The 15,325-nt window shown below is 44.7% G+C and overlaps 1 protein-coding gene across 22 annotated transcripts in view; it reads left to right on the plus strand.

The window, feature by feature from the left end:
* RBFOX2 (RNA binding fox-1 homolog 2) overlaps positions 1-15,325 on the plus strand; it is a 172,212-nt gene that overhangs the window by 25,305 nt on the left and 131,582 nt on the right. For all 22 annotated transcript variants that reach the window (XR_009728252.1, XR_009728255.1, XR_009728256.1 and 19 more), the window contains exon 2: positions 11,574-11,624. Coding sequence is in view for 13 of the 22 variants with exons in the window: in XM_061371766.1 (XP_061227750.1) it covers positions 11,574-11,624 (51 nt within the window). In the remaining 9 variants the exon portion in view is untranslated. The remainder of the gene's footprint in view (positions 1-11,573; positions 11,625-15,325) is intronic.

Below are 15,325 nucleotides of genomic sequence, written 5' to 3' on the forward strand. Positions count from 1 at the left end.
CTCTCTCATATGCTCTTTGCCACAGTGCCTTTGGTCTGCTCCAGTTCAGGAGTTTGCTATACTGCCAGTTTCTCTGTACCTAATTTAAGATGTTTTCATGTTCAGTGGGAGGGTGGCTCCCTTTTTTGTTTCCTTCGTCTGAATGTGCCACATAAGAAGATACACGATGCTGTAATTTCAGGAGCCGAGTGTTTTTAGATCTCTGTTCTGCATTTCATCTGTAGGCTGAGGGAGGGAAATGGAACTTCTTGATGCGAAGAAGTCTCCAGGGATTGCATGCAGAGGTTTTTAGATTTGTGAAGGAAAAAGCTTTAGGTGAATGTGCTGTGACAATCCCTTCCCACACGTGCATGCTTCCAAACCGAGTGGTAATTTCAAAAGCTTTTAAAAATTGTTAGAATTTTAATGTTATTGCCTTCTGGAAAGCTTTGTGGAAAAGGGTGATGGGGTGATGATGGGCAAGAGATGCAGAGAAGTGCCCACAGAGGGCAGGGCGGTCAGAGCTTGTGTATTACTCCATATGGAGCAGCAGGATGGACTGTCTGGCTGTGCTGGGGTGTGTGCTCCATTCTGCCCCGTGGGACCATGGCAGGGGACGTGGTGAGGGGGTCTGTGGTTATAGCTGCGGGAGGCTGGGACGGGAAGCCAGCTGGGGGAGGGGAGGGGGGGGCAGGGTGGGGCAGAGGACACAAATCTGCAGGGAACTAGTTTTGGTCAGTTCCACCACTGGTATTGTGCCTTGATTATTACATTGTCTTGCCGGCAGGGAAGGAGGGGACTTTGCTTTTGTGTGGTGCTGGCAGGAATGTGCAATCCAGGGGTTTTGAGATACCCTGGGGGTGAATTTGTGTGTGTGTGTGTCTTTTTCTTCCAGAGGCTTCAGACTATCCCTAAAGACAATAGGGTGGAACTGAGGCTCTGTCAGGAGGTCATCTGGTGTTTTTTAGGACTTCTGGGATATAACTAAACCTAAAGCTGGTAAAAAGAGAGAAAGGTATCACAGGCTTGTGGGATGCTGCAGGAGAGAACTGTGTCTCCTGCCTGCTTGGCAAACTCATGTCTCACAGCCTCCTATGTGCCTGATGTGCAGCAGCCTGCTGCTTTAATGCTGCAGGCACCACAGAAGATCCCTGGCATGTGTCTTGACCTTTCATAGGCACGATCTTTTACTTTTTAATTGCAGGCTTATTTTTGTGGTTGATGGCCATATTTAAACACAGAATGTACAGTAGTATAAGAGTATCCAATGTCTGAGACTGCTGGCAGTGTCTCACTTATTTTTCCATTAATATATAAAGTTCTTGGCCCGTAAGAGTAGAACACAGGCAGCAGAAAACCACTTTCCCCTTATAAGCAGGGCTAGCGCTCCCGTATGGGCCAAACTGGAGTTCAGACCAGAGATATCTCGCTGGATAATTTTGCTCTCCACAGTAACACGGTCTTTCTTAGAAACACCTTTGGAGTGGCTTTGGCTTGCTTCTCCGTGCAATGAAATTGAAACAGTAACTTACTGTAAATGCCTAGTTTTGACCCCATAGCGGGGTTGGGTGGTTTGTTTTGAATCTTCCTAGCTCCCCTGAGTTTTTGGATGCAGCCTTCCAAATGAAGGGCAGGTCTTTCTTCCTTTCTCTTACAATTCCAAAACAAAGCACATACTGAAACTTCTCTCAAAACTGTTCCACACAGGAGGTGTTCCTCCTTTGGGAGGGAAGGAGATTCTTTGATTAGTGCTCCTTTCCTCCTTCTTTTAACCCCTTTCTGGCTGTGACCATGGGCTGCACTGGGATGCTTCATATACCTCCAGCATAAGTTATTTGGCTAGGTTGGGACATCGGCTATAACGTGCCATATTGAGCAGCTTGTGTAGGGTGAGTGTTTCTGATAGCTTAGGTAGGATTTCTTTCTTTCCATATACTTAGTAGAGAAGTGTGACCACAGCTACCACACTGGCATCTCGGGACAGTCATGTTTAGCAATAGTTAGCTTTGCAGGAACAGCAAGGAGGTTTGTGTAACAGAAGTGGATTCCAAAGAGTCCTTGGTTAATGGCTGAGAAAGCCTGTTATTTTAAGACTTATCTTTATGAATTGCCTTAGCACGTGGTCACATCCCATCCAGACTGTCTGTGGCCCATAAAGAGGTGGCACTCAGTTACAGGGTGGGTGTAAGAAGAAGAGCAAAGGTGTGCTTTCTGTAGTGGAATGGCATTGTGTTCTAGCAGGAATCACTTGTGTTATTTTCCACGTGTAATTGCTTAATTGGGATGTTGAAAGGTTAGCTTTGATTTTGTTTTGATATGTTTTTACATCTTTATAGGCAAGTGTGTAGTGCTTGGATGTGTAATTAGAAGAAAACCCCTGAAAAATACTGATGTGTGTGGGAGAGGTGAATAAAGGTAAAGGCAAGGAGGGAAGGGTAAAAACCCTGCAGGCTTTACTTCCTTGTGGAGATAACAACCCTTGCAACGGGAGTACCTCTCTTAAAAACTGTTACACAGGGATTTACTCCGGTAAAACTCAACAGTCATGACCTTTCCTTTTCCCTTTTAAAACACTAGTGAGTAGCATTTTGGAAACAGACACCCTCTTTGTCTCCAGGACATGTGCTGAGGCACTAACGGGCTGTCCCAGGCCTTACTGAAAAGAGCCCTTCGGTGGTTGGAAATGCCTGTATCGGACTCTGTTGCCCTTCTGACTCTTGGTACCTTTGAGGCAGTAGGGGAGCATCACCATGCCGATGTGCTTCACATCATGGTCTTTCCGTCATCTTAAGAATGGAATTAAGTCTCTTGCCTGTGACTGGAATATTCATCTCTGCTGGAGTGGATTCTCTTGCATCCATGTGTTCATACATAGCACACAAATGAGAGCTTTCAAGAGGGCAAAATTCAGGGTGAGCCCCCAGCATGCACAGCTCCCATTTGGGGCTGTTCTAACTTCAGAATGACTTGCCATCCATGTTTTCCCCTCGTTGTTCTTACCATGCGGAGTTAGTGCACTGAATGCTCTATCATGAGGGCTGCTTCTGAAGCAGTGTGCCCAAGAGACAGAGGGTTCAGTCCTTCTCTGTCCCTTGTGATGCCACGTTGGGATGCCCCTTGTGAGCTGAGAGAGCTGCCACTCTGTGCAGGTCGCCCTCGCAGCACTCAAGGGGGTTTCTTTCCCTTTTATAGACACCCTTTTGTTCCCCACTCTTGCAGGGAGAGGAGCTTTCCAGGAGGGGGATGGAGAGGCCAGGCTTAATGGTCTTAAGAGTGGATTTATTCTTTTTTCATTATTTTGGGAGGGGAGGCCTGGGAGTTGTTTCTCTCTAACTGTTTCCAGATGGTGCTGCTGGAACACAAAGATTTCTAGTGTGTTTGGGATGGCGGCAGTGAGACCCTTAGCCCCCCCGGCGCTTCCTGTGCAGCTCCACAATCCTGCTGGCTTAATCAGAAACAGCCTTGGCTGCCGAGGCACTCCTGAAGCCTGCCTTTTCTTCACCCTGTGCCCCAAGCCCTGTGCTCTCTCCTTCCTCCGGGCTTTTTAACCCTTTGCCATTATGGCTCTGTCCCATCAGCCTACCCGCTTCGCTTCAATCCTTTCTCAGGCTGGCTTTGAGCACTTACAGTGCCCTGGAGATGGAACTGCATTTGGCTAGACTGCTCGAAGAAATTATGTCTCTGGGGAAAGGAAAGCTGGTTTGCAATGCGAACCTGGGAAAATAATTTCTGTAACTATCTAGGGCAGCTTATGCAATCAGGCCAGCGTGTCCAGGGCACAGAAAATGTCTCTCGCACCTACTTGCCTGCAGCACTTGGTATACAGCAAGATTTTTGTCTGAATTGTGTACTGTTGTACCTCTTTTTTGTGCCCGTTTCCCTAAAAACAAGGCAGGTTTAATTTTCTATCACAGCCTCTTCACACCCACCTAACAAACTGGTTTCAGCTTTTTCTTCTGCAGGTAATAGAACAACTATAATTTCCTTCTCAAAATTAGGGGTACTCTTCTTTCCTTTTCGCCTGAGAGCAACAGCCTCTGAATGTCTTTAAAATCAGCCACAAAGCTTCTGATAAACTGACTCTGCTTCTGGATCTGTGGTCTGTCATCTCCCTCACCTTATTCTCTTCCATGTTCTCCAGTCTGGTTTTCAAGACAGCAGGAGCAATGAAGCCATCCACTAAGGCAGAACTCTGTACTCCACTGTGTGAAAGCTTGCAGTTGTCCTGTTTGAGCAAGCTGGCTTTTTATGCTATGAGCATGTTGCTTTATAATGAGTGGCTTAGCATAAGTTACATGTGAAATGCTTCTTCAGCCCCATATAACAATTACGGCATCCAGAGGTGCCCCCGGTGCTGGATTTTAAAGCCTTGTTACGAACCCTGTCCTGTTGAGGAAGGGTGGAAGTGAAGATGAGCTGCCATTTAAAATGCTTCTGCCTGGTAAAAGAGGAGGGAAATCAATATTCTGTGCTGTTGGCTTCTGTGCATGCAGAGTGTCCTTGCATTTGCTCGATCACAGATGTCACACTGTGCACAGTATTCCCAGCGGCTTTAACTCACACTGGATCTATTATTGCCAGCCTAGGTCATGGACCACGAAAAGCAGGCTGTATTTCCTGTATGCCCAGAGCAGTATGAGGACGCTGCCGTATGTAGTCCAAAATAAAACTGTATGTTTTTGTTTTGTACATTTAAATTACACAAATTAGTGAAATCTTACATCTTTGAGAAGTTGAAAACACCCTTTGGCTTATCTGGAAAACAAAAAAAAGCCTGTTGGTAGAAAGCTGCTTCTGACCTCCAGAAAGCTACTTCCGTTACTTCTTCTTATACCAAATCTCTGTAAAATACTTCAATTTTAGCTCTTCTGTTTTGGCTGTGGAAGTGATTTCTGTGTATGAAAGTCCCCTTCCTTTCTGCAAAATGAGATATCTGAATTATAGCTTCATATGGACGCTGTCTGCTTAAACCCTGAGTAAACTTATTGCAGACCCGAAAGTTTCAATCTGCATGGTTTGGTCAGATGTGTATTTGTGTGTATTCCATTCTGCAGCTACTGCTATACCAACCAGTTATTATTCCTGTAGTATATACAGGGTTTTGCAGAACAGAAGTTGCTGTAAGGTTGGAGTTAAGATGTATTTCAATCATGGAAAATTGCACAGACACGTTTGGGCAGCCCCACCAGGGTGCTCCCTCTTTGACAGGGATGCAGCCTCCCACTGACTTGTCCTGTTCCCTCGTGCTGGCCACCTCGTGGGCTTGCTTAGCTAATTGCTCCCAAACTATTCAAGCTGTGGTCGGGGCAGGCGGCTATTTTTATTAATCTGACATCACCCTCCTTTCTTGTCTTTACTGTGTCACTGGGCTTCCCGCCCGGGGAGGCCTCTGGCAGGCCTGGCCTCCCTCTTGGCTGGGCCCCTGCTCTTCAGTGATGGTGGAGAGGAGCCTGCAGGCTCAAAGGCAGGTGATGGGCTGCCTGGGGCTGCAGGATACTACGGGGTGGAGCTCTGGAGAGCTGTGGGCTTGCAAAGCCTTGAGGCTGCTGTGAGGACCCCCTTGTGCTGTGGGGCTGGAGGTGGGGAACCCCATTAGGGGGCCGTGCAAGGCAGCGGGGTCACGGCCTGGAGGTCTCCTGTCCTATCTGTCCAACATCAGACTGGCAGGAGCTGAAAACAAGGGTTTTTTTAGAAGGAGAAACCTGGGGAGGGGAGGGCAGGCCGGAGGCTGCCATTACTGCAGCAACTGGGCCAGAATTCCAGGAAGGAAGAGGGGCCGGATGGGCCTGCATCCCAGCCTCCGCCAGGCCCTGAAGCAGGGAGCCCGTGGGTGCTCTTCTGCTCTCCGGGGGGCAGCTGCCAGCATCAGGCCCCGTGTGGTTAGAGCACCGTGTTAGCAGCAGCACCTCCGGTTTTCCCTCCCTCAGGAAGTGTCCTTAGTGATTTGGGTGTGTATGGGAAGCCAGGGCAGTGCTAGCCAGCATGAGTCTTCCCAGCCATGAAGGGCAGTGGCATGCAGCACACTTGGTGTGCCGCCTTTCGTCAAAATTTGAGGCCTTTAGTCCCCAAACACAACTTAAAAACCCCCCGAAAGGACGGGTAATAAGTAAAATATAATTCCATTTACTTGCATCCACAAAACGGCAGAGGTTGTTGATTTCAGGACACTGACAAAGGAAGCAAATAAATGGAAGTCCTTTGCTAGATGACGTTTGTGCATCTGGAAACTGGCCAAAAGCTGAGAAGCAAGTTTAATTGAAAACGAAGACGGCTGAAGGGATTTGTCCCACACTATAGATGCAGTTATTGGAACTGCAGAGTGATTAGCAAGAGCTATATATCAAATTAGGGTAAGTATCAAGGGAGAAGGGTGACATTAACATCCATTTAAAAACTACTTTAGTTCAGTTTTTCATTAATAATCGGTAATTCACCCTTACACGCTGCTTTTCCCATTAATTTTATCCACAGACAATTTGGGGTAGGGAGATGGCACACGCAGTTGAGAAGCCAGATTGAATGCATCACACACTTAGACAAAGGAACAGATATTTCTATGATTCTATATTTCCTTTTTGCTTATATGCAGTAATTTGTGCATGTAAGGGTCCAATGAAGAATTACCTGTTTTCTTGGTAACTGATAACAAGGTCAAGGCATTTACAGTTTTGCTTGTGCTCTGCCACAGTTAAAACACTAAAAAGCCTTTTTCAAGCCCCCCCTTGCCCAGCACAGGCTTTCTGTCTTCCTGCTCTGCAAGGAGTAAAGCAGCAAAGATGGTGAAATGCCTGGGCTGCGGTGAACAGTGCTGGGATTTTTGTCTGGCTCACAAGCTTTACTTTTTCTCAGCTGTCACTTTCAGATTAATAGTTTAGTTGCCAGTGTTCAGCTTTCTTTTTTTGTTGTTGTTTTGGTTTCTAACATCTTATTCTCTGCGTTCTAGAAAAGTGACTTCTCTCTGTGTAGCACAAGTGTCTGGTAAATGTGTAGCTTGTGCTATCTCACCACTTCAAAATCCCATTTCGCTCTCAGGAGGAACAAATGTTTTCTTGTTGCTTTTGCGTCGTTGCTCTGTGTAGTGTGGGGGTTTCTGAAGCTGGGGGTCTCCCTCGCCACTTCTGTCCTGGCTGCTGTGCTGCCAGGAACTCTTGGGGGCAGCCAGAGAGAGGCCAATGAGCTGGTTTTGTGTTGGTTTTGCTGCTGTTGCTCAGAACCTAGGAGGCAGTTGTGAAACTCAGAATAATTGCATTGACTTCACTCCACTGTTCCAGCATTGTCCGGAGAGCAGGCACAGTGCAGATCCAGGGAAGAGATTGCTCGGTCATGTTTCCGAGGTTATCTTTGCAACCGAAAGGAAGCGACACTTAAAGTTGAAGCTTGGATGTGGCAGGAATTGATTCTCTGGCTGGGGAAATACGGATGAACTCACTAAGATAACAGTTCCTACCAGCAAAGTTTTAATCTGTGGGCTTTAGGTTTAGTTTGGCTGTCAAGAAACAGTTGCTAATCAGGCCTCTCTAATTGTTGTGTCTGGCAAAGTGGTGAGTCTGTGATGTAAGATTAATTTGTTCTGGGGTCAAGTTAGGTCAAGGAAAATTACTGCCTCTTTAAGCTAAAACTTACTTTTAAGAAGGACTTCCAGACCTTCCATTATGTTACAGCTGTGACATTTCCTACAGAGGACTCACTCTACCGCAGTCCTCTGCGGCCTTTCCTAAGTTAATAGCACCTGCAGAACTGATCACTTCTTAATGGTGTGCTGGTTTCTTGACAGTTCCTCACGTTTTCCAGATGCATCTAATTCAGCAACTTTTAAGATCTATCAAGTTGAGAGGTGTCAAAAAACCCAATGACCCCCAAAGCCTGGCTGTTCTGCTAGTGCAGGAGCATCTCCTTCAGTCATCTGCAAATGGCTGTACTGTGTTTGCCTTGTACCCGTGGCTTGCAGTTGTGTTAAATATTACTATTGCAGATGTCAATGGAAAAGAACTTGTGTTAGCAAGGCTGGGGAATTAAAGGGGGGGAAATTTGAAGGGAAGAGATAGGGTTATAGGCTTCATGGATTCGACTGAGTTGTGACTTTCATCCTGTTAAAACCAGTTGGCTGGCACAGAGACTGTTGCTGAGGTACAGCCACAGTGCTCACAGATCCTATGGAAGTGTAGAAACCCATGTGTAAGATCGTCAGCATGGTTTGAATAAAATCACAATATGTGTTGCAGAAAGCTGATGTACTGTATTAGCTTCTAGGGCTTTTTTTTTCTTCCCACTCTAAAGCAAATTGCAAGTACCTGAGAAATGCTTTTCCGTGGTAAACAAAGTAATGAAACATCCCAGTGTCAGTTTGATTTGATTTTGCAGGCTAGCACTGCCTGACTCAATTTCTTTACCAATATCTGGTCTCGTGTTGGTATTGAAAGAGAAATGTAATTGTCAGGAGGGAGTTGCAAGAGAGATGGAGTTATCTGGGGAATCCTTCTCCCACCAGGCTGCTGCCTGAAGGCAGGAGCACTCCATGTTTGTTGGCAGGGTATTTATGTGTCAAACATTCCCTCTCTCTCTCTTTTTTTACTTCCATTTTGTAAGATTAGTTTTGTGTGTGTGGATGCAGAGGAGGAGGTTGAGCTGTATCCCCAGTCTCTGCTGCCTTAGGTCACCCGCTAACCAACAGGGGTTTTCTGCCTGGACGTTGCTTGACTGTCCTGTTCCAGTTGCAGGAGTTTATCACTTTTACTTCTTGCTCTGTTTAGTTTTCAACAAAAGCAAACTCTGTATGGAATAATCATGCAGCAGGCCCTGGATTCACCATTAGTGACCTGTAAAATTGGCAGCACTGGAGATTATTGGCGAGAGACGGTTTCCCTAGGCGCTTCCTGCCTTCTCTTGGAGAGTTAAGTTCAATTAGAGCAATGATACGCACAGCGGGGATTTTGTAAAGGGTTCAGTACTTGGTGGTGGCATTGCTATATGAGAAGCAGAGATATCTTTGGCCTTTTTATGACCTTAGTGCTCCAGCTGCTTCCCTCTTTCTAACCTCTGCTTTCTCCAAACTCTAGCTTTCCTAATCTAACCTTCTTTCACCTCTTCTTTTGCCTTCTTATGCAACCATACCCCTCAAACGTTTTTAGTCTGTGATTTGTGGGATTTGTCTTGCAAAAACAAAGTGCAAATTGCTAGCTGTGGGGTTTGGTGGGTTGTTTTTTTTTTTTTCCTCCACATCTTTGTTTCTTTCTCTTCCATAGAGTCAACTGCCCTCACATCTCTATAACTGTCTTTCTCTTCCTTTTCTTACTCTTGCTATTTACTTCTATGGTGAAACCATTCTGTTTGTAGACATGGTTTCTGGGCATTTAAGTTCTTTGACTTTAGGAAATCCCACAAGGTTCTGTTTTGTCTCTCTTCTGCTACAGCCTCATAGTAACAGTCCCTGATGTGAAGAACATTATCCTCAAAATAACGATTTATTTTCCTTTCTTCATGATAACTTTAAGCTTGTTTTCTCTAGGGGCAAATTCTCCATGTATTCATTGTTTTCTGTGTGGAAACCTTTCTGTTTTCCAAGGTGTTGAGACAGACTGCCGCATGAGCATGCCTGAGGTAGTGACCTTGCAGGTGCTGTGAACTAGTACTGTTAACAGAGTACCTGGAATGGTCTTTTGGGAGAATACTGTATCTCCTGATACAAAGTGAACATTTATGGCACTTGGATACAAGTTGGTAGACTATAGCCTGTGAGAGACACAATCACAGAACTTACAATATGTAGTTACACTGAGGGAGGGAAGTACTAGCCTGCCTTTTCATCATGATGTTGCTTGGTTCTTAATTTCATTCATAGTTAAAACCCAAATGCTTTGGATGGTGCTGTAGCTGTCAGTTTCCGCTTGCTTCTTCCAGCTTCTCTGTCGTTCCTTCTCTTTCTGTATTACTTCTGCTTTACCTGCTTGCTGGCTAGTAGTGTTTGAGAAGAATGTACTCACGGGGTGGTCAACCTAATTAATTACTGTTAATCCCCCAGAATTGGCTGCCAGAAGTTTTGTTGTCCTTGAAGCTCTCATACTGTGTGTGTTACTGTAGCTTTAGTGTGAGACCCTGAGAGGCTGGATGTTTCCCGACAAGTTTCCATGGAGAATCCCCTGGGCAGGTTTGAGGTAAAGAGGAAGAGAGGGAGGATGAATACAAACTTATAATAGCATTGCTAGTCTCTGTATTGAAATGTTAGCACCTTGCTTTTTAGCAGAAGTTGTGTTTGAAGTGTTCCTGTATAAACTGTAAAATTGTGCCAGCGACCATAGGCCCTGTACAGGGCAGAAGGCTTCCTTCTGGTGGGAGCTGGCCTGTTAAACCCAAATATCCCAGCTCAAAACTTAAAATATCTCAACAAAACCTCTTGCTGACGGTGATCACACATCTGTCAGCTTCGTGCCCAGAATATCTTTGTTTTTGACAATTCAAATTGTTTTGCTGTGTTTTGTTAGGGTCTTCCCCTTTGGCCTTCTTCTCTACCCCTGATTCCCCAAGAGTTGCTGGGGAAAGTGCATGGCTGCCTTTGGAGTTCCTCCTCACAAGTCATAACAACAGATAGGAGCAGACTTAAAAGCTGATTGTGGAGGGTGGCTACTGCCTTTCCTCCTCCTAGCATTCTGCCAGGAGTTGCTTGTGAATGTACGGGTACCAGGGTGAAATTGATACAGGCTTGGTCTAGTTTAGTTTATCCTCCACCCAGAGAGAGACAGATGCGTGCACAGGGCATGTGTGAGTGCCCTCTCCCTGTTTCAAGTAGGAAGTGTTGGAGGGAGAGTAACAGAAAATAAATTAAGAGACCGAAATAAACATTCGGGAAGTATCGTGAAGTGTGTTACCATAATCCCCACTGCACTGCTAAAATAGAGACAGGTCTGGGAATTTCATGGAGAGATTCCAGAAGTGTTGGAGGTTCATAAATCCCCACAGAACAGTGTGATGGGGCTGCCAGTAGCACAAAACATGTTGGCTCGAAGACCCTGGTGGGGTGAAATAAGCAAGTTTAGAGCACTGATCGCCTATTGGGAGTGTGCAACATATTGCCTGGGCTTACTGGGGTGTTTGAAGATACGCTGACTGCTTTTTAAGTTCGTGTTAAGCTATTAGTACAGTTTTGAAAAGGAGAAAATTACATGCTATGGCTAGTGTTTAGGGAAACGTTTCTTCAAGATTGGGCAAGGTGGGTGGTAGTTTCTGTAATTTTATGTTCTGTTTTGTTCAGTGTTCATGATGGTAAATGAAGTTTGCATATAAGAATTCTTTGGACAATTACGAATATTATGCATCACTGAAATTACAGAGGGTAAGGCAGGATTAGCTTATGCTTATTTTATGGCTTTTTTCTTTTATTCTTTTCCTTTCTGCACAGTTTGGCACCTGCAGTTGAAAGTTAATTTAGGTGTATTGGCTTACATGGAAAATAGGAAGTTAGCAGAATGGTTTAATCTTAGCTCATCCTTCCCCCATTTCATGCAGGTTCTTGTTTTTGCCTGAGTCAAGACAGACACATAATTCCTTGGTTTCTCTTCCTTGTAACCCCTACATTCACTCTTTGTTTTCTTGTCTTGCAGAACGAGCCTCTGACTTCAGGTTATCATGGATACCCAGCAAGAGACAATCAAGTAAGAGTCTGATTGCAGTAAATGTGTGTGTGTGTGTGTGTGTCTCTGTGCATTTATGGGTGTTTTGTCCAACAGCTTCCTGGCTGTCTTATTATCGAGTGGAAATGGTTTTTGTTCTGTTGTGGAATGCTTGCAGAGATATATGTGGTAAGCTGAACCTTTTTTATGGCCTCCAGCCAGTATGTGGCAATGTGCCTGGTAAGGGGTTAAACATGATCTACATTACCAACAGCTCACGAAATTCTTTATTCTTAAAAATGTCATAACTTAAAATCACTGTCATAAGCTCCCACTCTATCTCCTCAGTGTTAGTGAATGTACATGTTCAGTGCCAGTGCATACTTGGCCCTGTATTATACATACTGCTGTATTTCCAGCATCTGGGGAGCAAACCAGCACTGAGTTTTTGTGAGAGTCTGCTTTGCTGGTGGAGTTAGGGAGTGACACGTCCCATTGGATTGTTTCTAGTATCTGTGAACTTGTCTTGCCTTCCTTTCAAGTCCTGCAGGGCCCCTGCCCCTTGCTCTTATTCAGGATGTTCCCCTACAGCAGTAAAAATCACACTGTTCATTGTGTTACATCTGTAAGCATTCTCTTGCCTCCTAGCACAAGATGGAGAAATCCCAGTTGATGAATTTGTGTGTCAGAAGGAGGAGATGCTTTGGAACAAATGAAATTTAATGGGTTGTAAGGTACAACTGCCACACATTAAATCTCCCTTCTTAGAATGAAGTGGGTTTTTTTAGGGTTCTGCTGTGCTAATGCAAAGCAGAGTATGAACCAGTGTAACAGGAAATTAATATGCACAGAAAACCAATAATGCAGCACATTTCAGAAATGAGCAAATAACAAAACCAGAATCAAATTCTTCAATACTCTCAGGTACTGCTATATAAAGGCAGTGATTTTCATTGTATCTTGATGAGGCCTGAGTATATGTATCAACAGCTTAATGGGAGATGTTTTTATGAAGGAAGTGCAGCATAGTGCAGCCTCAGCAATTGAAGAGCTCAAATCTTTGGTGCTTGTAACACGTCTGGGTTTCTACATAGGAGGAAATTATTCAGAATGTCTACTGGGATACATTAAACTGGTAACTAGCATGAATAAATATTACACACTGAGATGTTGTGAGAGTTGGGTTCCTACTCTACCCAGGCTAAGATATGCTGGGTTGAGAGGCAGAGCCAGTCCCAGATCCTTAAAGCAGTTCTTACCTGCTTTCAGCTTTTCCATCCTGGTGGCAACCTCTGCACCCAATTTTGCCCTTCACTGTACCTAACTATTTACGGGTGTTTTCAGGTGTTTCATTTTGGTGACCACCAGCATTTCCTGCTTCACAGTTTTCCTCCTTCTCGTCCCTTAATAACTCTTCTGATTTGAAAGCCCAGGGCTTCTGTTGCTGGCAGGTCACCAGATCAGTGGAGATGGACACAGGAAGCTCTACAACAGCTAGGGTGTGAAATGAGAATTACAGCCTGGGCAGCCTTGGAGGGCTGTGTATGGGTGAACATAGAAGTAATGTATATTAGCAAGTGTGCATATGTATTTCAGATGACAGGTAGCTTTAGGGAGATTTCAGTTTAATTTGTGTGTTTTCATTTTAGCAAATACTTGTAAAAAATCTTTTTGGCTTCCCCCCCCCTTTTTGGTAATGTCTTGATCTGTGGTGTTTGTCCTTTTGTCTTGCTTTTGGCCTTGAAGCAGCTTAAATTCAGGTCTGGTTTTCACTAATGAGGTTTCAAAGCTTTTAGCTAATTTGATAGGGAGCCTTTAACATGATAACAGGGAAAGAAGTCTTCTGTTGCCACACACTCGGGCTGGTGTGGGAGACAGCAATGGCTGTTCCATCACCTGCCTTTCTGCTCTGGGGAGGGAGGAAGGAAGTGGTGTGGGAATACGTGCAGTGATCTTGAGCTTGTAACAAAGTAGTTATGACATGCAGGAGCAATTATGTCTGATTTCCTCAGATTAGGATCTGAATTTAACCTGGTTGAGTGTAAATCTTTGTTTTGTTCTTTCCCATTGCTGTTCTTGATTGTAAAATGCTTGTGCTTTTTACCACAACGTTTTCCTTAGCAGAAATAGCAAAGCAGATCTTTATTTTTAGGGCTGTGTAGCCACAGTAGTCCTGCTAGAAATTCTGTGGCTATAACTTGCCCTCTCTTTCACCTTACATAGCATCCTACTCCTTCACTTCTTTGTATGTCCTTTTAATTCACTCCTTCAAGCTCTAAATGCCGTTTAATTGCTGGCTGCAAACCTTTCACTATGCTGTTTTTACACCCTCTAGTGGTTAAATCATGCCCAGATGTTCCAGATTATCGTAGGGTTTTTTTCTTCCTGCTAGTGGAAATACGTGATTGGTTTGAGTCCTCACTTTGGCTATTTGGGACTGCTTAGGTCTACAGCATGAAGTTTATTCTGTATCCTTTCCCAAATATTTAAGCATTCTGTCATCATCACACATGGGCAGCAGCACTGAGACAAATAAGGTGGGTTCATGCTGAGACTGTTCCTCTTAATTCTGGTATTGTGTGATTACCTTATGATAACCCAGAACTTTAGGTTGTTGTGTCATGCCTCACCTGCCCTGCCAGAGTGCTGGCTTAGTGGACTTCTTGGGGTGGGAGGGCCTGGGGAACACGTGCTAGGTCATTATGGTGTATGCTTGCCTGAAAAGAGAAGGTTTTGTGTTGCAGTGTGTATTACTGGGTCTATGTTACAGCCATGTAAGGAGTTGGAGAGTTCTCTGGGACTGTTCTCCAGAATTCAAGGTATGCTCTGTGGATGTCTAATGCACATACAGGAATGGCAGGATGCCCCTCCTTTTCCCCAGAGGTAGGCTGATAACAGGGACAGTAAAGGGAAAATAAGGGAAGCGTTAGTGTAACATTGTTAAGCAAGAAGAGAACCAAGTCTTTTGGTGAGGACAGCTTATTCTCTGGGGACTGTTCAGTTCTTTATCCCTCTGTTGGGCCTGCCAACAAAACGGTGTTTCATTTTTAGTAACACGAGCGCCTGCCTAAAAGGCAGTGAACCAAGACTTCCTTGCTTCATTTCCCAAGCTGTGACAAACAGCTCTGAGGTACTGTGAGTTGCTCTCAGCATGGAAGATGACTGTTACAGCTATACTGATGTAACTTTTACCTACAGACAGACTCATCAAGAATAAATACTTCCAGAAGGCTATTCCATGCTAGCTATGCCAGCTCATTTTATATAAAACCAAGGCCTATGTCATACAGCTCTAGTGCTTTTCATGTCCAAACGTATTCGACATGATATCTGAAATTTATTTGAGTGCTGAATACTGTCACTTCTGTGGCAGAATTTGGCAGCTGCACAGAGTAATTTTGTGCCCCAACAGGAAGCAAAATGGTCAAGAACACCTTGTTTAGCTGCTGCTGAAAGGAAGAGAAGAGGAGAGAGAGGTAATTGCACGCACCAGAACTCGGTCAGGATGTTTGAGCTATTACACCTCTTCTGTTACGGAAAGTGATTCTCAGCTATCACAACGGGTTAGGATATTGGTTTGAAGCCTCTTTTAAAAGCTTGTACTTGCGTGAGTATAATTCTTAAATCAAACTGGGCCATTGGCTTGGTACTAATGTGGTGGAAACACTGTTACCCGTCACAAGTGACATTTCCTTCAACAGCTTAATTTCGGTGGCTGGTTTTCCATCTGAGCACTCGCCAGG

Source organism: Neopsephotus bourkii, unplaced genomic scaffold, assembly GCF_033783945.1.
Source record: "Neopsephotus bourkii isolate Nb327-2 ecotype Australia unplaced genomic scaffold, CSIRO-AGI_Nbou_v1 NB_1589, whole genome shotgun sequence".
NCBI classification, from domain to species: Eukaryota; Metazoa; Chordata; class Aves; order Psittaciformes; family Psittacidae; genus Neopsephotus; species Neopsephotus bourkii.